The sequence below is a fragment of the Schistocerca nitens genome, chromosome 1 (assembly GCF_023898315.1).
Source record: "Schistocerca nitens isolate TAMUIC-IGC-003100 chromosome 1, iqSchNite1.1, whole genome shotgun sequence".
Taxonomy (NCBI): Eukaryota; Metazoa; Arthropoda; class Insecta; order Orthoptera; family Acrididae; genus Schistocerca; species Schistocerca nitens.
Window position 1 is genome coordinate 1,309,606,754 of NC_064614.1, and position 25,841 is coordinate 1,309,632,594.

At 39.1% G+C, this 25,841-nt stretch overlaps 1 protein-coding gene across 3 annotated transcripts in view; it reads right to left on the bottom strand.

Annotated features, from left to right (window-relative positions):
- Positions 1-8,459: 8,459 nt before the first annotated feature.
- LOC126202785 (40S ribosomal protein S24) overlaps positions 8,460-25,841 on the bottom strand; it is a 30,319-nt gene continuing 12,937 nt past the window's right edge. For 2 of the 3 annotated variants that reach the window (XM_049936895.1, XM_049936894.1), the window contains exons 4-6: positions 14,535-14,651; positions 8,680-8,754; positions 8,460-8,564 (exon numbers count right to left, since the gene is read on the bottom strand). In XM_049936895.1, coding sequence (XP_049792852.1) covers positions 8,743-8,754; positions 14,535-14,651 — 129 coding nt within the window. In that variant the 3' untranslated portion in view covers positions 8,460-8,564; positions 8,680-8,742. The remainder of the gene's footprint in view (positions 8,565-8,679; positions 8,755-14,534; positions 14,652-25,841) is intronic. The other variant, XM_049936896.1, reaches the window with a different exon arrangement.

Here is a 25,841-nt window from a genome sequence, read left to right on the forward strand (position 1 = left end):
ATTACTGTCCTGGCCTCAATCTCTGGTAACCCACTGCCTCCACACCCTAAAGTGAATGTTAATGAATGTGACAGTGATACTACACAGTGCCAAGAGCAACAATAGCAGCAAACTCCGAGTAGACAGTAGAGTTACAAATTTTAAGGTTATTCAGATACAAGGGAACTTTAAAGAGTAAGTTACAAATTAAAGAATGGAAACTCCAGATTGGAATACTAACAAGGTAAGGAAAACAATACATTGCCATTCACCATAAAGATGGCACAGAGTTGCTTGTAGGCACAATGGAAAGACTGTTAGGTATAATCTGCCGGTCATGTGCAAGTAAAGTATTCTTGCTTGTCTGAATGAATGTGCATTTCATTTTCTGAAGAGAGATTTGACTAGAAGCTAAATGTGTAAAAGTCTTCATTGTGCCCATCAGCAACTCAACATGTCATCTTTATTATGAGTACCAATCTTTTTCCTTTTCTTGTTAAGTTACAAAATTACAGCAAATCAAGGAAGTTTTCCTGCATGCCGCACTATACTTGAAAGTGACAATATGTGGCACCATCTTTCAGCATAATCATTGAGACTGTCAACAATGGTCAGATCATTCTACCTATTATTTAATTCCTTGATGAGACATCTGCTCCTTGGCCACTGCGCTATTTGAGAATTGCTATGTGAATGTCCTCATCACTGGAAAATTCTTTTCCTTCAGATTTTCTTTCAGCTAGCTGAAGACAGAAATCATGTTGCGCAAGATCTGGAGTTTATCTCAGATGCTTTTAAGCCTCCAACTGAAAATGTGCAGAAAAGTTTACTTTATGCTCTGTGCCATATGGGGTGTTGCATTGCTGTGCAGAACAATGTCTTTGCTTCATCCTTACACTTCTTGTTCTTTATGGCATTGCACAGCAATGTTATTGTCGCACAGTACAAACTGGCATTAATGGTTGTATTCTGTGCAGACAACTCCTTCAGTTCAAGGAAATTGTGGCCGTTGCCTTCCCTGCAGATGTCACAACTTTGCATTTTTTCTTCGGTAGCGAGACAGTGTCTCTCCATTCCATGGACTCACTTTGTTGCAGGTGTGAAATGATGGACTTGCATTTCATTGCCTCTAATGACATGGCCTAGGAAACTTGCCTTTCAAGTTGAGATGCCACAACTCTTGTGCCCTTGTGTGCAGTAACAATGATTGCAGAACCTAGCCCGAGCACAATTTCCAACACCACAGACTATATTAACTGATGGAACATTTGTGATTGCTGCAAATCACCCCAGTTCCCCAGACAGTGGTGTGATTGATAGCTTTACTTTCCAATCACCATCATACACACCTGTGCAGCCTTGGTCAAAATGTTGGCGATTTCAACATGTAGTGCCCCCAGAATTTTACCAAAGTCTAGAGACACTTGTGTTCCTGCCGTTTCTAACGCGCGTTATTTTAAAGCAGGGTGTAAGGATGAGCATGGGATACTGCACCCATTTATTGTTTTCGCAGACGAAACTGGAAGGGGGAGAATTCGTCGGCGCTGGAAAGTGTTCAGCGCGACCTGCCAAGAATAAATAACTACGGCCCGGGAGCACCGTGGCCGGCTGCAAAGAGTAACGTAGCTTTGTATTGTTGAAAAACAAATGGAGTAACTCGAGATAGTGACTGTTTAGTAGACATTGAACTGCTGTTGAGAGTACGTGGACTGGATGTCGATAGCCACGATAATAGCTCATGTATTAATTGTGTTCAAAAATGTGTAATTAACTGATCTTGGGTGCCCGGTAATATGTGGACTTACGTCATGAAGTTTAGTTGTTTTTGTGTACAAAGTGGAAATAAATATGTTCAGGTGCTTTGAATGATATTTTTATTATTTTTTAAATAAGAAGATAGAGAGCGAGAGGGTGAAAATTTCCCCTTCCTAGCAGTGAAATCTTCGGAGAAGCGTCCGGTGCTAGCACAAGACATCGGCACTGCAAGAAAGCAGAACCAGCATTCTTCAACAAGTAAGTCCACGAAAACGCTTAACATTACACCGGGTCACCGCAAACATTGCAGGTAGCTTTGTATTTGGTCCAGATACCCCAGAGTTTTACGATTAAAGTGTGTGCAATTTAGATGTTTTGTCCAAAAGATTTTTACTGCCCTGCATACTTCAACTTGTGCATACATTTCCAGTTGTTCCATTGCACCCACACCCTGCTGCATGTGTTCTCCACATTGCAGCAGAACTCTGTCTGAAGCAAACCCAAGAAGTATACACTCTACTGACAATGTACCACTAGTTGGGTCGACATGTGTAACTTACTTTCTGAAGGCTCTTTTACACTTTGATCGTAGTGTACACTGCCTCCACCAGACATGGTACACAGCATTAGCCCCAGTGAGTGCCACACTCCAAGCAGTCTAAGTGTTGTGCCACACACATTGTCAGATACCTCCTAGAAGCTGCACATAGCAGGAACTACTTAATGCCTGTGTTATGCGGCATTCAACTAGTCCAAACTCAGAACTGTTTTTCAGTACAGCCCAAACAGTCTGGAATTGCACATTAATACACAGAGCACAAGATTTAAACGGCTGCCTGCTGAGACAGTGGCCTACAACAATCATCCAGCAGTTGCCAGCAAGTTACCTCAGTTGCTGCCCAGTTCCAGTCAACTGACAGTGCCGAGTGTCTAAGGTCAATCAAAGTGATCATCTATGGAGGGGGGGGGGGGGGGGGGGGAGGGAGAGAGAGAGAGAGAGAGAGAGAGAGAGAGAGAGAGAGAGAGAGAGAGAGAGAGTTGAGAAACAATAATAGCAGTCCAAACTTAACTTTAATTAGATTAGTTACTCTGTTAGACTGGATCAGATTAGCTTCAGATCATTTATATCTGTGCCACACAATTTCAACAGAGTGAAATATGAGTATATTTTTTTATATATATATATATATATATATATACATTATTTTAATAAATGATTGTTCTCATATCTCATTTGGTGCCCAAGTTACTCTGTTTCCGATACACTGCCTTGAGATGTGATACACCTCATTGAAATCAAATGCTGAAAGTAATATCGTTACAAGGTGCACATATTGTTGTACCAATTTTCACCAGATTGCAGTTCTGATAACATGGTGTATCTTTCACACAGAAGCAAGATGACATTACTCTAAGTGGATAAAGTCTAAGTCAACCACTAGCTTGAAACTTTCTCTTCCACCAACACCTTTAGAAATTAGACAGTTTTAACGCCGTTTTGTATTTAATGTCATCAATTTCTTGCAATTCTTCAGCCAGTCCCTATTTGTAACCCTAATTCGAAATAAGGTTTGCCACGAAATTTTGTAATCTTATAAAAGTATTTACTTACATATCAGCTCAATATGTACCATCATTAAGAGTATATTTTCTGTAAAGAAACATTTCATATTAGAATGTATGCACCCGGTAGCTGAGTGGTCAGTGCGACAGATGTCAATCATAAGGGCCTGGGTTCAATTCCCGGCTGGGGTGGAGATTTTCTCCACTCATGGACTGGGTGTTGTGTTGTCCTAATCATTATCATTTCTTCCCCATTGGTGCGCAAGTCGCCGCAGTGGCGTCAAATCGAAAGACTTGCACCCAGCGAACGGTCTACCTGATGGGAGGCCCTAGTCACATGACACTATTAGAATGGGAAGAACAAAAATGAACAAGCAGCACAAGTGTCAGAGGGAACAAATGAGTCCAGCAAATGTTTGCCGGCTACTTGTATCCTTTTCCTGTCATACTTTTAACACTGGTAATACAGTACGAGATAGAATTGTTGGCTAGCACCTATCTTTAGAAAGTGAAATCTGCAGTACTATCCACACACCCATAAAAGTAAAATTGACACACTCTAGTGTTTGGAACTAATAGTGGATTCCTTGAGGTGGAGAGGACAATATGTGAAGGGTGAAAGGAAGGACATATCACTCAAACCACAAGATGAGGGGTACTCACCTGAAGAGAAGACAAGGACAGGCCCTCAATTTGTGTACTTGTTGACTTCGCTACACACTGACCCAGTATGGCTTACAGAACCATAGGAAACAAATTGCCTCCAACTTATTAAAGTGGTCCATCCTCATCTAGTAGTTTTCTCCAGTAATTCACTCTTCAGGGACTGATAATTTTAGTCAATTTTAGCACGTGTCTTGTAAGATCAAATTAACCATCCAGGCCTTTCAAATATAATTCAATATTTTGAAATTTATGGTATCTCAGTATTAAATACAAGGAAAAGGAAGTGGATGACATGATGGGTGACAATACTGCAAGAAGAATTTGATGCTGCACTTACATACATGTCTTAAGTGTTTTTCCACAATTTCCCAGTTGGAACAGGGTATATACACCCTGTAACTTAAATACAGAGTTATTTGTGTGTCAGCTAAGTGTGACATAAAAGCATATTGCATGAACTTCATCGTTTAGTCAAAGACAGGGTGTACATAAAGTCCGGCAACACTTTCAATTATTTATTGCATAAGAACTAAACACTGTACAGATGTCATACATATTGCATTTTGAAGAGAAACCCTGAAAGGTTTTTTTTTTTACAAATATTTTATATGCAAACCATGAATGACCCGGGAGATGTCAATATGGTAATGTAATTCTTGCCACACCCATCCCAACATGGCATTGTCGACTGTGGCAGTCACTTCCCGTATTCTCTCCCGGAGTTCTGCTACATCATGTGGTAGAGGCAGTACATACACCAGATCTTTAATGTGTTCTCACAGACAAGTCACAAGGAGCGAGATCTGGTGATTGAGGAGGCTATTTCAGGAAACAGGTGTCCTCTTCCAGTGGAGCCCATCCTGCTGAAAGATGAATGAAGAGTCCGATTGCATTTGAGGCATCAGCCCTTACTGCAACATATCCAAGTAGGAATACCCATGAATGTCTCTCGTACGAACTCCACATTCACTTCACTCACACTGGGACGTCTGCTTCTCTTTGCCGGTCACAAGTAACCCGTCTTAACGAATTTGTTGTGCCAGTGATAAATGACCTTCCTTGGTGGTGGTGTCGTACACAGGGAGTTCGCTCCGCACCATGATTGTGACTAGCGCTGACTATCGGCAAATTACCGAACTACACTGTGGCAGTACACATGGGAGAAAAAAACTTTAAACGTTTGTCTTCAAAATGACATGTATGACAGCTGTACAATGTTTGGTTCTTGTGCAATAAATAATTGAAGGTGTTCCCGGACTTTATGTACACCCTGTATTGAATTTTCCCCTCTTGTTGTTCAGCACTCCACCGGCATTTGGCACTGATGTGTAAAAGGGCTTTGTACATTAGTTCCAATTTCGAGTCTCTGTCCGGCACACAGTTTTAATCTGCCAGGAAGTTTCAAGAACGACTTGTTTCTCACCTTTTTAATGGTGTTTCACTATAAGCAGGAAGCACAGTCAGTCTTTTAGCAGCATGTATTAACAACATGACAATCTGCGCACAACCAGCATTTACAGAAATTTTTAAATAAACTACACAGCTGAAGTACGATCAAGAAAAGTGTTGTTGGCTGTTAATACACTAGAATACCTTAAGGTTTCATGTACAGTAACATGGTACTGAAATATCTAATACATAAGTAGGACAAACTTCCTATGTGTAGTGCACATGTTGACCATCATTGTGTTTGTGTTTGTTTGCACTGGGTTTATTCTTATGATGAATGAAGTATAGATTTCATTCTTAAAAATTCTGAAGATAGGATGGATAAAATACAGGACGCGAAAGTGTATCTACAACTTTTACAACTGTAGTCCAGTTTTTTTTTTTTTTTTTTTTTTTTTTTTTTTTACAAGTCAAAGGGCATGAAATGGATCGTACTTGAGATGGGGAAGTGAGACACAGTTGCAGCATCTCCCCGTAGTTATTCAATCTGTACACTGAGCAAACAGTAAAATAAACCAAGAATGCAACTGGAAAGAGTACTTTAAGTTCAGGGAGATTTACAGATGGCATTTTAACTCCGCCAGATGCTACACAACTTTGCAACACAGTTTAGAGGAAATGATAGTGTCTTGAAAAGAAGCTATAAGAGGAACATTATAGGATGGAAAACAACAGTAATGGTATCAAATCAGGTTGTGGAAAGAAATTAGTAAGTTAGACATATTTTGTAAGAGAAATTTACAGGAGCACATGAAGTTCCACTGCTGTTCACATTCTCACGAGTATAAATATTCAGACAGGTTGTGACTGGAGTCTCAGGAGTACCAATGTACCTAACTGTTTTGGTAATGTGTGGCCCCAATCTAAATGTCAACAACAGTTCTTCAGCCTCTCTTTCTTCCACCCTGTACAATCATTTAACGGAAGTGTTTACAATTTGAACTGCCCCCTGAAAGTGTAGAAAGTATAAGCTTATGTAATTGTGGGTAAAAGATGGTATGCCCTTGAGAATTAAGATAGTAAGAAATCACAGACTCATTGAAAGCATTGATGATACTTTTATCGAGTGTATTACACTTGAGGTATGCAGAACTAATTTTGTACTCACTTCTCATTGTATACTTACACTCAGCACATGCCCAAGTCACAAAAAAATAATGAAATGGCCACACACTGCATCGTCTGCATTTATCAGACAGCAGCAGAAAAAAAATTTACACGACACTCTTGTGTCAGGAATTGTGCTTAATGAAATAGTGTACAAAACAGGATGGTTGATAAGATGAGCAGTACCTGACATATATTAATTGTACTCTTATTCATCTCTGAGCCTAAAATGTGAACTTCTGTGAAGACAATATTGATTAGGATGCATTGCTACTCACGACATCGAGGCGACGTGGAGCAGCAGACAGGCACATTTAATAGTCCAGATACTTCTAAATCAACTCTGATACCTTGTACTACTTTTAAACATGAATGGTGTGTGCCACTCCACATCATCATTAGTCATGAATCACAATCAAAATTGCTAAACATCAAACCTGCGGCATAGTTCCAGTAGCAGGTAGCCTTATAGGTTGGGGGGGGGGGGGGGGGGGGGTCAAAAATTTGATTTTCAATATTTCATACAGTGATTGAATATATTAAAATGTCTTAATTTTTTTCATTAAGGGGTACAATCTTACATTAAGGGGGTTAGGACGTCAAACGGGCCGACTATGAGCAGGAGAGGCACCACTGGACATTTTAATTTCCACTGTCTAGTCTTTTACAAAAAAATTCATAAAACTGTCAGCATGACCAGGAAGGATTCAGAATTCACACTCATAGCAGTGGAAGTTCAAAAGCATAAAGAAATAATTTTTTTACATGTGAAATTTCATCATTTTTTTCACTTACTGATGGCAGTATTTGTTGATATAGGTACACTTTTCTTCATGAGTAAGAGAGATTCTTCGATGAATTTTGCACAGCATACAAACCATACTTAAAGGTGTATGAAACTCTAGAATTTTCGAAATCTATTAAAAACTGTGGTAAAAACTGAGGTAATTAACTATAAAATTTGTGATTTTCCTAAACATGAAGTTTAAAATATAACAGTCCATTCGTTTTTTCATAAATTAAATAAATTCTAGAGTTTCATACACCTGTGAGTATGGTATGTATGATGTGCAAAATTCATCTAGGAATCTCTCTAACTTATGATGAAAAGTGTACCTATAGCAACAAATGCAGCCATTAGTAAGTGGGAAAATGATGAAATTTCACACGAAAAAAAAAAATTTATTTTGTTATGTTTTCGAACTTCCACTGCAATGACTGTGAATCCTGAATCCTTCCTGGTGATGCTGACCAAGTTTCACGAATTTATCTGTAAAAGTATAGACACTGGAAATTAAAATGTCCTGTGATGCCTCTCCTGCTCCAAGTCGGCCCGTGCAAATTATTCAGGCTATATTTGCCTATTATTTGAGAATGGATGCATTTAGTGACTTCCAGTAAACTTTACATGCCTTCTCTCACAGATATACCCACCAAATGATGAATGGTGAAGTATACAGCTTACTACCTTTTTACTTTTAACATGATAAAACTTCAGCATCAGGTGTGACATATTAATTAATCACCTATTTACTACTAACTAGTCACAGAATTTTTGCAAACAGTATCCACATATTGCAGTGAATGTACCTGCAAAATTATATATTATATCTTTTAGAACACTATTTGGGAGATATCAACAATATTATGAAAAGGAGATAGATAGCCCCCTCCCCCCTCCACACACCCGCCTGACCAGACAAAGTGTTGGCAGCTACTACCCAGTCTGACCACAGAGCCGTGTGTGTGTGGGGGGGGGGGGGGGGGGGGAGGCAGCTCCTGTAATGTGACTGTCTCCTCTACACTGTGAGTAGCAATCTATCCTTTTACATCCTTGAATCCCCATTGGAGTTTAGGAGAATGAAATTTTCTACATGGGATGACATAAGCACTCTCCTTTCCCCAACCAGAATATGGAAGAACAAAACATACCATGAATATTCACGAATTATAAAAACTCACAACTTTATTTCACTTTTTTTTACATCCATACATCATTCTCATTCCAATTCTGATGACACGGAAGAACAGCACCATTTCAATTACTGGAAAAGAAAAGTTATACATCAGTAAGTATTTAGCATAGCTGCTAATACTATTATCCAAATAAATGCAAATTACTAAATTCAGCACACACCCTATACCATGTAAGTTTAATACCTTGTAATCAAATCAATAAAACGGCAATCTTCTGATACAGACACCTCAACAAAGATGAAAGCTTTACTTTTTCCCCTGCAAAACAATATAGATATACAACAGTAGAAACATCTGAAAATGTGTTGGTTAGTCTTCAGCACACTCCAGTTTGGGTTTCTACTGCACACTTTTGCATGCATAACCATGCTAATTATGGAAGAAACCTCTGTTTCTTAGAACACAGAGGGAGGGGAGAATAGTTAGTACCGTTTCACTGCAATTAACAACAAACCAAGACATCCATTGCAATTAACAACAAACCAAGACACAAAGTCTTCTATGCAACAAAGGTTATCTGAGAAAGTTTGAAGTTGGTTTAATTTTTAGGTGAGAGCACAATATCTTACAAAAATTAAGCATAACCTCTAAAAAAATCCCTATATAGAATCGTATAACAAATGAAATGTATTTGAGAACATTTTCACAGTATAACAGGAACATAGATATCTTACAATCTACTTGCTGAACCTAACCAAATCTATACTGTATAGAGATGTTCTTGCTAAAGGTAAAATCATCATCAATCTGAAGATCGGTCTGAATACCAGAGCTGTATTAGGCATGGTCCAGCTGAAGATGGTATGCAATTGCTTTCCTCTGATCTTTCACCTGACTGCCCCCCCCCCCCCCCCCCCCCAACCAATTAGACGGAAACCTAGACTAACATGTTCCAACTTAGCACTGGAAGGAGATTTAAGCAGTTCCTGGCTAAACATTCACTGCTACTCCAGGTGCATGCAACATATGACAAACATTCACGAATGTTTCTACAGAAGAATTTCTGACATGGAGACTGTATGTAGTTGAAACAAATCTGGTTGCTGCAAATTACTAAATACTTCCACGAACAGTACAGCTAACTAAGGCTGGTACTAAGTGTCAACAGGTAAATTTCTACCTATTCCTGCACTCCAAGCAACACCCCTCAAAAAAAAATCAAATTTATTGCCTATGTATTACTGTTGAACTACATTACAGAGTGAAAAGTGTAAAGACACCTGCAAGTTTTTGTAAATGTCTTCACCTGAATTTTAAGAGCAACAGAATGTAAAATTGGAAATTAGCATTCTCCGATATTAGTGAAATTTTGCAGTTTTCTGCAACATTGCAATCATCAAAACATGCCATGCCAATCCCTTAAGAATTCATTACTTATAGATAACACACCATCAAAATCAAAGCTACATACTAATTTAACAAATGCCCATGTCTATCAACAAGACTTTGCAAACTGGAACAGAAACTGAATAACACTCCAACACAATGTGATATGAAGTGTAAATAATGTGGGCCCACACACAATTGTGTAACATACAGAAATAAAAAAAATACTGTAACATATTCAACTTGTGAGAAAATTAACACCAGAAAATTAATAAGTCATAAATGTGATTGCACAAAGAAATGTTGACTTAATATTACTAATAACTGCAATACAAAAATCTGATTGTGGGAAGGATTTCAATAGGTTTGTGTCAGGGAAATACATGAAGTGAAAATAGAGTAAAATAGTACTGCAGGAGGAAAGACAGAAGTACACGGAATGTTGGTTGAAGAAACATTGTTTTAACTGAATGTGCACTGACATGGATTCTGTAGAATAAGCCTACGCAAATAATTTTTGATTTTGTGATATAAATATACTCAGACTTCCAGTCATGTTTCCAACCACGATTCTGTGTAATAACTGCAGGGCAACAAAGTAATGTCTTTCTTTAACTCCCTGAATGTGTTAAGGTTTCATGTAACAAAGAACTAAGGTGCTTGTCATTTAATTCCCAAAGTTTGTAGCAATGCTAATGGAAACAATCATCAGCAACAGTGCACTTAAAATATTTCCAGAGTGACATCATAAGCTCAAAATTTGTGATAGATCTGAAGACAAGTTCAGTTGAAAAGTGCAATAAAAACTAGCTTTTGTTTTAAATGTAGGCTGTGACAAAGATCTGTAGTGCAGCCATACCTACATCAATTTCGAAACAAAAACCACTCTTTTCCCACTGCAGTCAGATATTTTTAGTTTTTAATATGTTTGAAGGCATAAGAAAAGTCCCACTTAAAACCACATACGTCAGGATTTCCATGTACTTTGGCAGTTAAAATAGGGCATGAAACTATGTATGATACCATTAGCATTAGTGGTGGTAGCCTGCCCTATGGTGAACATCAGTCAGCTCAGCAGACAATACTTATAACTGCTTCTTGTGCACAGCTGACATTACAGTACGGAGTACTACTATTTCAATGCCGATATACTGTCATATAACAAAATCAGTAACCAGAAATTACTGACCACACAGTACTAACACAATGATTAATGGTGTGCTTTCAATGTTCAGTGCAGTTCACTCCATTTTTATGCATAGTATTTTGACAACTGACCTAATAAGGTTGCTAGAAGTTTCCTAAGTGAAATTCCCTGATTCCCACAGTTTTAGCACTTTTCCCCTGAAAACATTTGATATCTGAAGGGTAAGTAAACAGGTAATTTGTGTAAATTAGATAAAGGATTTACATGTTTAGTAATAAGTTAAGTCATTCAATTAACAGTAGGCTTTTTCTCCTTCTCCCACACTTTCTGCACCAGACCAGTTAAGAAAAAAAAGGAATATGTTGTACAGCAAACCATTAAAATTTCAGAAATTTGAACAGCAGCACTCGGGTATGTATGGTGACATTTTTTCAGCCAATATTCAGTCTTTTGTCAAACAATTAAAATCAATCAACAAAAACCAGTCACAATTCCTTCATAACAGCAGCAATCTTATGAAATTCGACTCAGTTCAGTGGCCCACTTGGTGAGTAGCCATGACTTTTTGGTGTTCAGTTCATTAACTTGCTGGTCGATGGACCTCTTCCATCTAGCTCTCTCTGTTCCTTCATATTCTTCACACTGCTTCTGTTTTGAGGCCTCACCTCACCAATTTTATCATATACTTGATGTATAGCTAACCAATGACTTCTGTTTCTTGGTTGACTATCAAACTATTAATGGAAAAACTTTGCTCTACGATGGCTTGATCATGGTTCACACTGAATCTTTTACAGGAAGTTATACAAATGCCAACAGGTGGTATCACCACCCAAAAAGTCACTTCAAAAGCAACTGATTCTAGTCCCACTTCTCTTGTAGTATGCACAGAGATCACAAAATCCCTGCTTAGCAAGAAGGTGCACATTCTTTCTCAACTTTGTCACAGTCCTTACCACTCATTCAATTCTGCAAAATGAATTTCTGCAAGGCACTTTAGATTCTACTCTTCCTAGTTCTTGAGCTGCTATTTATCACTCCTGAACCTGAAAAGCTTAGGTATCCACAAAAGCTATACTTAACGAGTGACTTTAGGTGGTGGTTTGGGCACATTTTGATCACAAAGTCCACGGGTTTGCAGAAAATCAGGAAAGTTCAACGATGTACTCCACAAACGATTAGATCTACCCTGTGGATGGACTGGAGAGACTAGATCCGATGGGCAGAGCCTGCATATTAGCAGGAAACAACTGGCCTCAGATTAGCAGCCTGATCAGTCAAGAGATACCAGTGAACTGAACTGCTCAGAAATCCACTCGTGTAACTCAGCTATTCACGTCCATAGTCTCAAGTCATCCTCTGCATGTTGGAGTGAGACCCAGTGATCAATCTGTGCAACAGGCAACTTGGGCAAATACCCCGAGATCCAAAAAACCATTCCTCAAACCTTCCTGATACTGACTGCAAGCTGAAGTGAGTGGTGGGAAGGGAAGAAGCAACAGGAACGATTGAGTAGGGAAAAAGTGTATGACATCCAACAGCCACTCCACTCCGCCCAGGCAGTGACAACACTTAATACCTCTGTAAACAAACAGTTTCATCGTTGAGCCAAAAAATGAGATTTGCCAAAAGGCCCCTTCCCCCTCGGTATTTCCCTGATACGTTTGAAATTCCGACTTCCAGGAATTGTGACAAACGTGCCTAACCTCATTCAGTGGCTGCTGGCTAATGTTCATGTTTCCACAGACACAGCATTTCCAGCTCTAGTCACTCAGATGACAGGTGAGATCTTAATAAACTGAGTAAACCTCTGCCCTAGTTTATAAGTTTTCCAACTACTTTTATTAATATAGTAAGCCGGCACAGAGGTTTCAATTTAAACTACACTTATCTCATCAGCTTTCTACATACTGTGCATAAAAATGAAATCTACAACCCTGCTGAACACCCAAAAACAACAACATTAGTCAAGCAGAACAAAATCTGAAATATCAGTAACTTAATGCTCTACAGGGAATTACAAATGTGTAGAATATTCTAATTTAGTTAGTGAACATGCAGAATCCTCATAATTTAAAGTGCACCTGCAGCTAACTCACTGAAAGTGATAACATTCATTTCTGACTAGTGTGGAGCAGTTTCAAATGAATTCTGAACATAATTTGTATAAATAACAACACTGTTGCAAATATTATCACCTAAGACACTTTAAAGCAATAATAAAGGGCCATCACTGAAACTTCATGAAATCTGCTGCTTTTAGCAACATAATGCTAAACAGAAAGGTTTTAAGAAACATTGAAAAATTTAGCATTTCCCACATTCCTGTGAAAAGATGTACCAGTGTACTGATAATGGTAACCTATAAATACTGTGTTTTGAAATTTGATTTTAACTCTTTTTTCAAGTCTCACATATAATGTTAGAATGACAGTTTAGTTCCTGTGTAAACAACACAATTCTAGATGTGACATAAAAAAACCAGCCCTACTCCCAGTAGTGAAATTCCATTCTACTAAGCTTCAGTCACCCACATCACATTTCCCAACAATTTTGCACAACAAATCATATCAAACATGCCCCATTTTTAAGATATCTTTCATGTGGTGCATTACTTAAACCACAAATATTCACAGTACACACGTATACGAAAACTGCAACCAAATTGCCCTTCAACCTAACCTAGACATTGAGTTGCACATCTGGCTACCATTACAAACTTAATCCATGAAATAGTGAAAATCAAATAAACTCATTGTTCTGTTTTACTGGTAACAAACTTACATGATGTCTTGGCTCTTGTACTGTAACTGGGTGTTGGAACCAAACTGTTAGTTACATGTTTGTGGAGCTAAAGTGGTGTATTTGGTAGTTTTCATATTTACCTGCATCCTACAAAAATATGCAGTTTAGTCGATGCACCACATGAACGATCTCTTAAAATTGTGTCATTTTTGTACAATTTATTGGTGAAAAATGTTGTGGGTTACATTCACCAATAAAACTTTCACATGCATTCCAAGTAAGTGTTTGAAGTCTCCAATATGTGGTAAAAGGAATATTTGGTGATGACATCTGTAAGATTCTGAGAATATGAAGGGATACATACTTTAAACAGAGGCAAAGGAAACATTGGAACACACTGGGCTGCACCTTCTAACTAGGCTAACAACTCATATGGCCACAGATCCATGCAAGTCTGTGTTCAGTCATAGGCTCTTGTTTCAACATAGGATTTTAATGATGAAGTCTTAGTACTGACATGACAAAGACCCTGTTCTGCTATGCATGTACTGGCATGAGTCAGCTGTCTACATATCCAAATTGTACTTTCCAACCCAGCAGGAAATGCAGACATTGTCAAATACCTGATCTTTTAATGAAAACAGTTTGTTTCCATGTTCAAATATGGATGCCAGGTGGCTGTTTTGCATTGATAGATTGGCAGCATAATGCCTCAGATGAGAACTTTGAAGTTATCACAATGCTTTCTTTAGAAAAACTGATAACATTTTAAGCATTTAATGTGAAAGCCTTAAAAATACAGTTTTGATGAGCTTCATACCTTCTTTCCTGATGCTGCACCAACTTTGGATTTCTTTGTACCACGTACTTTCTTCATTCTGTTTTTCCTTTCCTTGCGCTGCTTCCTTGTTGCCTTTTGTTTCTCATACAAACCATGCTGCAAAATTAAATTCACACAGATTAGCCAATGTTGCAGTACTTTATAGCTTCACTGTACATACAATTATCTTGTGTTATCATTGGAGACATTCCATGCTTACGGGTGTGACAAGCACACGTTTTGCAGTAATATACACTAAAGTGCCAAAGAAACTGGTATAGGCATGTGATTCAAATATAGTGATATGTAAACAGGCAACCAGGATTGTCACAAGTCACGCCAAGTGAAATTCCCTGATTCCCACACAAGTTTTAGCATTCTTCCCTGACAAATTCTGAGATCTCACCAGTGGGTTAAGACATAAGTTGATAAAAAACAGGTAGGGACTTGTGTGTTTCTAAATGTAAGAGCAAAAATCTTAAGCAGTAACATCAACATCTTTCATAATGAAATGTATTTAGACAGAGAAAGCAAGCCAAATGGTATGTGTGTGTCACTGAGACCACTAACATTTTATTTCAATAAAATGAAACATCTGGTGACAAAAATAGCCATTCCTTGGAGTTGCAAGACAGATTTGAAATACCTTCACTGATTTCAGAAATAGCCTCAGAGAAAAGTAGGCCTCCTGCAGGAAGTGTATAAGACGGGGAAGAGTTATGTAACCCAACACTATAGGTGACAACCAATTCAATGTTGGTTTTACTATTATCATTATTGTCATTTATTACACACTGTGTTATCTCTATATTTTAGTGGTATTGTGAGCCCACCTGCTTAGCTGAGTAGTAACATGTTTGTCTACCACACAGAAGGCACAGATTCGATACACAGCCAGGTTGGAGATTTTCTCTGCTTGTGGGCTGGAAGTTATGTTGTCCTCATCACCGACACACAAGTCATCCAATGTGACATAACCTGAATGAAGACTTGCAACCCAGAATTTGAACTTCCCTGGATGGGGCATCCCGGCCATCAATGCCACACAATCATTTCATTTTACAGGCATTGCGTGATGTTTCTTTCGTGAAATAAATGAGTACACAGCGTACAAACCGCCAGTGACTGCCACAATTTTCTTCTTCTTACCGTCCATACTTTCTAATATATGGACTCCTTTTAAAGTGCCACTATGTACTACTATATATATAATGTCTATAAAACACCACACTGTACAATGTATTTGCTGTAAGAAGTATAAGCAGGTTTGTTACTCCCTGAAACCTTCCTTGCACACAGCAGTTAAATATGCACCTTAAGTACTAACATTAACAGAATGTAAAACGAGTGTGTTAAGGTATTTGAGGAGATCATTGTAATGTATAATTTCCATTTGAATTTGTCTGTTATAACACAAGTCTTACTGGTATAATTCAGTTAACACATTTACTTCTAAATAGCTATTTTCCAAAGAAACCTTAACGGGCTTCCATTTTAGTTTTATGGTGTGATGTTTTTCATGGCTTTAAATTAACATACAAGTAATTCCAAGTGGACAAATATACTCCATATTACAAACAGTATTCACCATACCCCTAAATAATCATGTAAACTTTCTTCAGTTACTAAAAAGACACTGTCAGCTTTTATCTTAATTTTTCAGACAGGTGTGACAAGTTTTAGGCATTTGAACTTCACTTCTTAACGAAATAATTTAGTTTTAACAGGATACAGATGTGTGACAAACTCAATTCTTCAAAGAATTTTCCCTCATAAAGAACTCATTCATTTGTAGGGTAGAATAATTAATGCCAACATACAGTGATAAAGTTTCCTAATGTTGTGGAACAAAGACAATGGAATGCCGACAATCTAAATTGAGTGACTGAGGCAATCATTCTGAGAAATGAGGAAGCAGGTAACTTGTTATTTGGGAACAAAAATAACTTGACATATAACCAAAATGAAAAGGAAATACGAAGCAGATTCACAATAAGTAAAGCATTACCAATAAAACAAAAAATTATTAGCATCAAGTATAAATTTAAGTTGTAGGGCATCTTTTGTGTGGTATTTTGTTGAGAATAGCCTTCCTTGTATAGCAGTGAAACATGGACAATAAATGATTCAGAGAAGGGAAGAGAAGCTATTGAGTGTGATGCTACAGAAGAATGCTGAACATTAAGTGGGTACACTGAATAACTACTGAAAAGACATTGAATTTAATTGGTCATAAATGAACTTTATGGCAGAACCTAACTAAAAAACGAGTTCGGATTATGGGACACCTAAGGCATCACGGAATTGTCAATTTACTACCAGAGGGAAGTGTGAGGAAGGTTTAAAAAGACAAAGGAATGACTAAATTAAGCAGATTCAAATGGATGCAGACATGAAGAGAAAAAAAGAGGATACACTACTCTGCAGAGCTGCATCAAAACAATAACAAGAAGTTGTTAAAGAAACCTTGGATCACTGCAGGTATCAATAACTTCACAACAAAAATGAGGCAGGTACAAAACAGCCAGAACAAGTGATACAGAACTATCATATTACAAACAGCACTGTCACATATTACAAAAAGTTGTAAAAATCAAGAAGAATCTTGTCTGAAACTGATAGAGCAGGGAGTTAAATCAACATGGGATATTAATAAGACAGGGAAAGGAGGCATAGATGATGAAATTTAAGTTACATAGAATCTGAACACTGAAGGAAAATTCATATGTAGAAGACACTTTTTATAATTGTTGGATATTACTTTTATTTATTTAAAAGCAAGCAATTTATCATGTATTTATTATTAAGCCTTTAAATTCTTTTTAAAAACAGGTGAGAAATTGGCACAAATGATTCAGAAGAGAGCAAAACTATAGACTGAAGCAATGGTTTGATGACGCTCTCCATACTACTTTATCCCGTGCAAGACTCATCTAACCACTGCAATCTACATCCTTTTGAACCTGATTACTGTATTCATCTCTTGCTCTCCCTCCGTAATTTTTAGCCCCACACTTTCCTCCAACACTAAATTGAAGTGTGGACATGAATAATGCTGTATCACACATTTTGACGTTTCTACAAAACGAGTAATAATGTATACGGCAGCCTGCCTCTCCTGCTGTAACATTCAACCTGTTTACCATATGAGGGCAACACTAGACAGCAAAGAGCCACAGTTTTTGCACCTCTGTGCAAAAAATACTGTATGTTACAAGAATGGTGGAGTGTAGCAAGGTGATGCTTACCAAGTGGTTTGAAACATGCAAATAACAGGTGGAAAAAGGAAAATTAACTTCAGTAATTGTCAGGATATTAAGAGGAAAAGACTTCGGGAAAGTAAGACATGATTTTTAAAAATTTAAATTTGGTACTTCTTTTATGTTGTTGGAAAAGATGGGACTTTTTATTGTATGGCAATAATGGTTTGTTGCCCATTATTGCTTTCCCTCCATAATTTATAGCTATTTTTGTAAGGTCATGTGTTGTTCATGTGATGAGACTGAATAACTGGAGATTTGACATTATTTTCAACTAACTGGCAACTAAGAATTATTATATCATTATTTATATGATAGTTACATACCTTAATGTATTGCATAAACAGTATAAAATTGAAGTAGGTAAATTTTAGGTTAAGATAAATAATATAATACAACAGCATGAACTTACATGTAACACGAATCACTTTCATGTAAACAAGTTTTATGTAAAGAATGTTAGAGCTAACTATCTTTTTCAGTAATTTATTTCTTTGTGCAAGTGTGTAATTAATATCACCATTGAAAATTTCACAATTTTAAACAATATTGTAAAAGCAGAAATGAGTCACATAATGATTCACAGTTTTACTTTCCTACGGTTAAAAGAAGAGGAAAAACAGCAGAAAGAAAAGGAGGAGAGAAAAGTGACGGAAAATATGAAGAATTTAAAAAGCAGCATCTGGAAGAAGCTAGAAAAAGTCAACAGAAGAATAAACTGAAGTTCGTATAGTTGAGTCAACATAAGCAGCAACTGTTATTGAAAGAAAGAGCTGAAACTAGGGAGAGAGTTGGAAAACATAGGTAATGTAAGATCAGCGACCTACTAAAAACGGGTTTCCACTGTACAAGTCATATAGTGCTCTGGGGAAAGCTACGGCTCGAGCCACTTTTTTCTTGCCACATTCACCACAACGTTAAGTCATAGTTGTTCAGCAGCTTGTGTGGAAACTCATCAGATGGAAAGTCTGAAAGATCCCGTCATGCCTTAGTTCTGAAACTAGATACTTGGTAACATGTCTACTGTTGTGACTAACATAAGTCACGAGGACACAAGTGTTTAGAGAAAACAATGAGAAAAAGACAGTTCGTATTACCACTGAGTCATGTTCATCATGGAAACAAATGATGCATTCAAACACAAACACCCTGGAGTTCAAACTGGGAATTCCAAGTCTGAAGAAGTACAGCCACTACTTGTTCAATTAAACAGCAAACTACCTCACAACTACGTTTGTGTAAATATCATGAAAATCTCTCAAATGCTGTCAGCAGCCTTCATAAAAAGGCATGATAATATTACAACTTACAGCAACACATTTGTATCAATCATAATACACCAGTCACTCAGTGGGCTTTGTTACAAGAATGAATGTAACACGTCAAAATGACAGACGTTTCAACAAGGCCTATACAACTGACTAACGGAAAATTGTGAATTTATCATGGTGTTTGGAAAATGGAAGAAAACTACTCTAAAACAAAGTCAAAGAAGTACTCCCTACAGCTGATATAGTGAAATCCATAATTTCCATGATTCCTCAGTTTCTTCTTCATTGCTATACAAAGAGCTCAGTCTGCATCTTGTCAGCAAAAGGAAATGATTCTGAGCCAAGATTCTAAGGAGTTTCTATTGCTACATACGGATTTTGCTGAAAATTGCACTTGTGTTTATCAAGGTGAGGTGCAAAGTGCACATTGTGCACAAGCACAAGCTAGTATTTCACTGTGTCACAGTGGCATTCAGGTTCTTACCACACCGTCATCATTTTAGACAACTCCAAGGATACTGTGATTATGTACCTTAGCAAGGTACTGTCAACAAAACCGGAATATGTGAAGGTAGTTTCAGCATGCTCAGATGGACCTGCCTCACAATTTAAAAACCAAATATATTACTGCTGCTTAATCTCAACCTCAGCTGTTCAACAGTGTGGAATGCAGTTCACAAGTGAAAAATCATAGTAGGTGATGCATCAACTTCATCAACTTCTGGTCAGGCAGCTGCAAGTACCACAACTATGCAGGTGTTTCATATATCTTCTGATGAAATTCAAGAAATCAATGAGAAAATTAATACGGCTCAAATATTTTCTTCGGCATCATCAGTACCAAACATACAGGATAAAACTTTAGTCAGTTAATCCACCTGATGTCAATGCAAGAGTATATTTTCAGTTCTGACTTCATTGAATTCACAGTTTATTTTCCCAGATGTCAAACACTTGTAATTTTTCATAGTATCTAAAACGTGAAATGAATTTTTATCTTATCTCATTCTGGAAACATCCCCCAGGCTGTGGCTAAGCCATGTCTCCGCAGTATCTTTTCTTTCAGGTGTGCTAGTTCTGCAAGGTTCGCAGGAGAGCTTCTGTAAAGTTTGGAAGGTAGGAGACGAGATACTGGCAGAAGTAAAGCTGTGAGTACTGGGCGTGAGTCGTGCTTCGGTAGCTCAGATAGTAGAGCACTTGCCCGCGAAAGGCAAAGGTCCCGAGTTCGAGTCTCGGTCGGGCACACAGTTTTAATCTGCCAGGAAGTTTCATATCAGCGCACACTCCGCTGCAGAGTGAAAATCTCATTCTGGAATTTTTATCTTATTTGGTAAATAATGTCATTTTCATTTCTCTGCTCACAGGGAAAAGTTTTTCCAACAATAAGTAGCAAATAGCATGAGTCCAGGACTTTAGTCAATACAGTATATTACAATATTTTATGTGGTGTACATATTTTTAGAAATCTGCAACTGTGTCATTTGAATGCCAACCTAATATGCATTTTCTGTGATAAAAACCAGATCTGACTCCTAATAGTTTGACCGAAAATGTATGTTAGCAATAGGATGTCCAAAATTTTTCGAGTCACAACAAATTACATTCTTATTCTTTAATTTTAATTCCTTCCCTCCTTAAATATTAATTCAAGATCTTTGCCTGCCAAACAATATATAATGACAATTTACAAAAGAAACTATAGGTTTACAGATTGATAAAAAGTCAACATAATAGAACACCAATTTCAAAATACGAGTCACCATGGAATCTCCCTTCGTGATGCTGGATTGGAACATAAAACATGAAAAGGAAAGGTAGTTCCTGCGAAACAGCTTTCAATGCAGTGAGTGGAATAACCCTGGATCGGTTTTTTTTTTCCAAAAAAACTTAAGTTCATAGAGTAGCACATGTCCCGAACAGCGACTTATGTGCTCGTTGAGTACTCGGCTCTAACGACGTATGTTATATGAATCTTATGAAAACATTAAAGAAAAAAATGTAACATGAATAAAACTAACTACAGTTCAGTCATTATCACTGATGAATAACTATAATACACACACTGAGCATTGACATATTTTTAAAAGACAATGTGAAATATGATGATTCACTTGAGTATTAGATAGTAATATTGACTGCACAATTTGGGATCATGTATGCAATGCCGAATTCTGTTCAAAACAATGCAAGGACATGAACTTTGAAATTAAGTTAAAACTGTATGAAGAATATCATGCTTTGACACACAATGAGCAGTCCACTTACTTAAAACTCCGTGGAAATAGGTGTGCGAACCAGGCGAAAGGAAGGTAAAACATACAATACTTCAGAGACAAGTACTTTCAAATATGAAGTACAGTTGAAAGAAGTGCGTCAAGAAACATTGCTTGACATATTCTGAACCAGCAACAAATACAGACTCTTCAGCATAAACTGAAAGGTGGAATGACCACTCAAAGATGGTTGAGGAAAACATTAAAACAGGCCACATGCCATACCAAATGACGACATGGCTCCGATTCAGGAACACATTTCGAGTTTACCGAAGCAGGTGAGCCATTACAGCACAAATAAATCCTCAAAAGAATGTCTATACACAGATCTCAACCCTCTGCAGAATGTATCGATTGCTTACGACTGCTTACGACTGCAGCGTCAGACAAAACAGAAATACACAACATCGAACTTGAGACTTGATTCAGTTGCGTCATGCAAAAGCAGACCAAGCATATAGACTGCTAAAAAACAATTCAAAATTGGCTAAAAGGAATGTCGTTATAATTTCAAGGTTCATGGTGTTGCTACTGGAAACAACACAGTACATTTGTGGGGTGAATCTGCTGCAAGCAGAGGTTCAGCCAAAATAAGTTTCCTGCCTGCTTAAATTTGTGACACTTGCAGAAGGTATGGAACAAACTGGTTGTATGGTCCGATTCATTGGTTTGGTTGGATTAAAAGAGGGGGAGGGACCAAACTACGAGGTCATAGTCCCTTGTTCTGAATAAAATAATGCCACAATGGTGAGAACAAAATAAACGAGACTGACAACTCAAAACAGAATGAAGGGGCAAAATCACAGCAACGATGAAGGGCAACAAACATGTAAATGGACATAGGGGACAAGAAAAGCACAGAAATGCAAGAAACGGGACAAAGATTACCATGGCTGGCTGATCATTAGAATGAAAAAGAAGAAGCCAGCCACTCTGCAACACATTAAAACCTCCACCCTAGAAGCACTAGTGTGGAGGACGCAAGAGGGACAAAGGACATGTGCTAAAACTTAGATCAAATGATAAAACCCACCCTAACGAATAAAACTTAAAACTAAATCAGCCAATGAGGCGTTGTCAGATAAAATTAGCGGCACCGAGTCCTGTAACCCAAGATTTCGTCGCTGGCCAGTCAAAGTGGGACAGTGCACCAGAATATAGGTCACTGTCAACCGGGTGCCACACCGACACTCAGGTGGGTCTTCACTGCGCAGGATGTAATCGTGGGTCGCCCAAGCGTGGCCAATGCAGAGCCGGGAGAGGAACACTGACTCCCTGCGAGAGGCCCGCATGGAAGTCTTCCACACACTTGTAGTCTCCTTAATGACACGCAGGTTGTTGTGTGTACTGTTATGCCATTCTGTCTCCCAAAGCCGAAAAACCCTACGGAATAAGTCAGAACACAGGTCAAGTTCAGAGATTCCCATCTTCAGAAGCAGTTTCCAAGTAGCCTTGTTTGGCCAGCCTGTCAGTAAGTTCATTGCCTGGGATGCTGACGTGTCCTGGCGTCCACACAAACACCACTGAATGACGGGACCAGTCCAGGGCATAGTTGGACTCCTGGATGGACGCTACCAAAGGATGGTGAGGGTAGCACTGATTGATAGCTTGTAGACTGCTCAAGGAGTAAGTACACAGAAGAAATGATTCCCCGAGGCATGAACGGATATACTGAAGTGCACGAGAGACGGCCACCAGCTCTGCAGTGAATACAGTGGCACCATCGGGCAAGGAATGCTGTTCAAAATGGCCTCTGTGGATGTAGGCGAAGCGAACGTGACCATCAGCCATCGAGCCGTCTGTGTGAACCACTTCAGAGACCCGGAACACGTCAAAAATCGAGAGGAAGTGACAGTGGAGAGTGGCAGGACTAACCGAGTCCTTAGGGTCGTGCGAAAAGTCCAGACAAATCTGCAGCCTAGGAGTACACCATGGAGGTGTATGTGGATGGACCTGGATGGGAGGTGGTAAAGGCAAGGACTCCAGTTCAGACAGACGGGATCGCACGCGAACCGCACTCGTTAGGCCTGACCTGGGCCGCCGATGCAGGAGATGAACTGTTTAGTGATTAAAGAATATCTGTGTAAATTCTAAAACCACTCAGCCTTCTACCACCTCGAACACATGATATTCTAGATACAAGTGTGGGATGGTATAATCCTACCTACTGCGTGTCATGTTTGTTTGTGCAGGTTTAAAAATAAGTCGCGGGAAGAAAGTAGACGCGGTGGTCGAATGGCACTGACAAGTACCTGTTTGGCAATCCACAGATGTGTTAGTGAGTGTCTATGGAAGAACCATGGTATCTATATGCAGCTTTGTGCTTATTGTGTCACTGACTACTGTTATGTGAAACAGGAACAGTTGAATAAGTACTCATATAGACTCTTGACTCAGCCTTGTTAGAGGCAAGACGTTTTCTCAATATCCTTTTCTGAAAATCATAGTGTCCAAGCAGACTTTCTTTCGAATGTAAATCAATTTGTTTCTAACATATGACTGTACAAGAGACTTGCTGAAGTTGCATATTATGTTGAAAATGAGAATTTTTATTGTGCTTGAAAGTCAAATACATCATTGATCGACGAAATATAGTTTGTATAGCTACTTATATCCCTAGTAGAAAAAGGCTTGAAAGTTCCAGTACCAAGCGTTATTCGACGAAGATGATGTCAAGACAGTTCCGAGCAGCTGGCTATCCAGTAAAGAAGAGTGGCTGCGAACCTCAATCAAGTCATCCCGTCAAGAAATGGAATGTGGTTGGGGGAAAAAATTAGTATAACCCTGACCTACACTCACACTAAGTTGTCAAAATGATAGAACTGCCACGGGTGGAAAAAGGAGACTGTAATTCGGGTGCTCAGGAGAACTACTAATGTCTGCGATGTAACTGGCGAGCAGTTGTGCACGTCGGATCTGCAATGGAGGGACTCCAGCCACCACCAGGACACTGATCACTGGACTCTTTCTGAAAGCTCCCATTGCTAGGCGAACACCACAGTGGTGCACTAGGTCGAGTACACGCAAAGCTGAGGGCACTGCCGAACCATAAACCAGACTCCCATAGTCAAGGCGGATTGAACAAGGGCTTTGTAGAGCTGCAGCAGAGTAGAGCGATTTGCACCCCAATTGGCATTGCTCAGGCAACGGAGGGCATTGAGGTGCTGCCAGCACTTCCACTTAAGCTCACGAAGGTGAGGTAGCCAGGTCAATCAGGTGTCGAAAACCAGTCCCAAAAATCAGTATGTCTCCACTACAGCTGGTGGATTGTCATGAAGGTAAAGTTCTGGTTCCGGATGAACAGTACGACTGACAGAAGCGCATGACACATGACTTAGCAGCTGAAAACTGGAAGCCGTGGGTGAGAGCCCACGACTGCACCTTGTGGATGGCTCCACGTAGGCACCGCTCAGTACTGGTGGAGAAGTACGAAATGCAGAAGTCATCTGCATACAGAGAGGATGAGACCGAAGGTCCTACAGCTACTGCTAGACCGTTAATGGCCACTAAAACTAGTGATACACCCAATCCAGAGCCCTGCAGGACCCAATTCTCCTGGATATGGGTGGAACTATGGGAAGCACCAACTTGGACACGGAAAGTATGCAGTGACAGTAAATTCTGGATAAAAATAGGGAGCAGGCCTCGGAGCCCCCACCAGTATAATGCGTCAAAGATATGATGTCGCCAGATGGTGTCATACGTTTTGCGTGGATAAAAAAAGACGGCAACAAGGTGTTAGTGTCTGGAAAAGGCTGTTTGGATGGCAGACTTGAGGGACACAAGATTATCAGTGGTAGAGCGCCCCTTGCGGAAGCTGCCCTGACATGGGGAAATACGGAAGCGTCCGATCCCGCCCGTCTGCTTTGACCCATGACGTCACAAATATGGAGGAAATCTAAAACAAACACACACACTTTCCACAAGAAGCCTAATGACACTAGCGGGACAAGCGCAGGAAATGGTGGGGTGTTTTGGGTGGGGGACAAACTAAATGTAAACAAATTTAGACGCCTTGCGTAGCTACAACATGTAAGTGAAGACAGTCATGCATGAACACCCACCCACCTCCCCAGGGGTCATAACCCCTGCAACCCATAGAAGATAAAGATGCTTCAGTAGCTGATTAGTGTTTTTTGTCTTTTTTTTAAAAAAATCTCACGAGATAGAACGAACGGATCAGAAAAGTAAATAAAATAAGATAAAACACAACTGGAGACAGCCACACTCAAACCAAACTCCGCGCCGTCATGACGTCACACACAACACCCTTACGTCACGGGTCAAAGCCGACGCGTGGGATTGGACGCTTCTGTCGACCCCTGACATGGAGCCAATAGGCCATGTAACTCAAGGACCCAACCCAACCACGGACACACCATACATTCCAGCTGCTTACAAACAACATTGGCGAGGCTGATGGGCCGATAGCCATCCATATCAAGCGGATTTTTACCAGGTTTGAGCACCAGAATGATGGTACTCTCCCACCATTGTGATGGA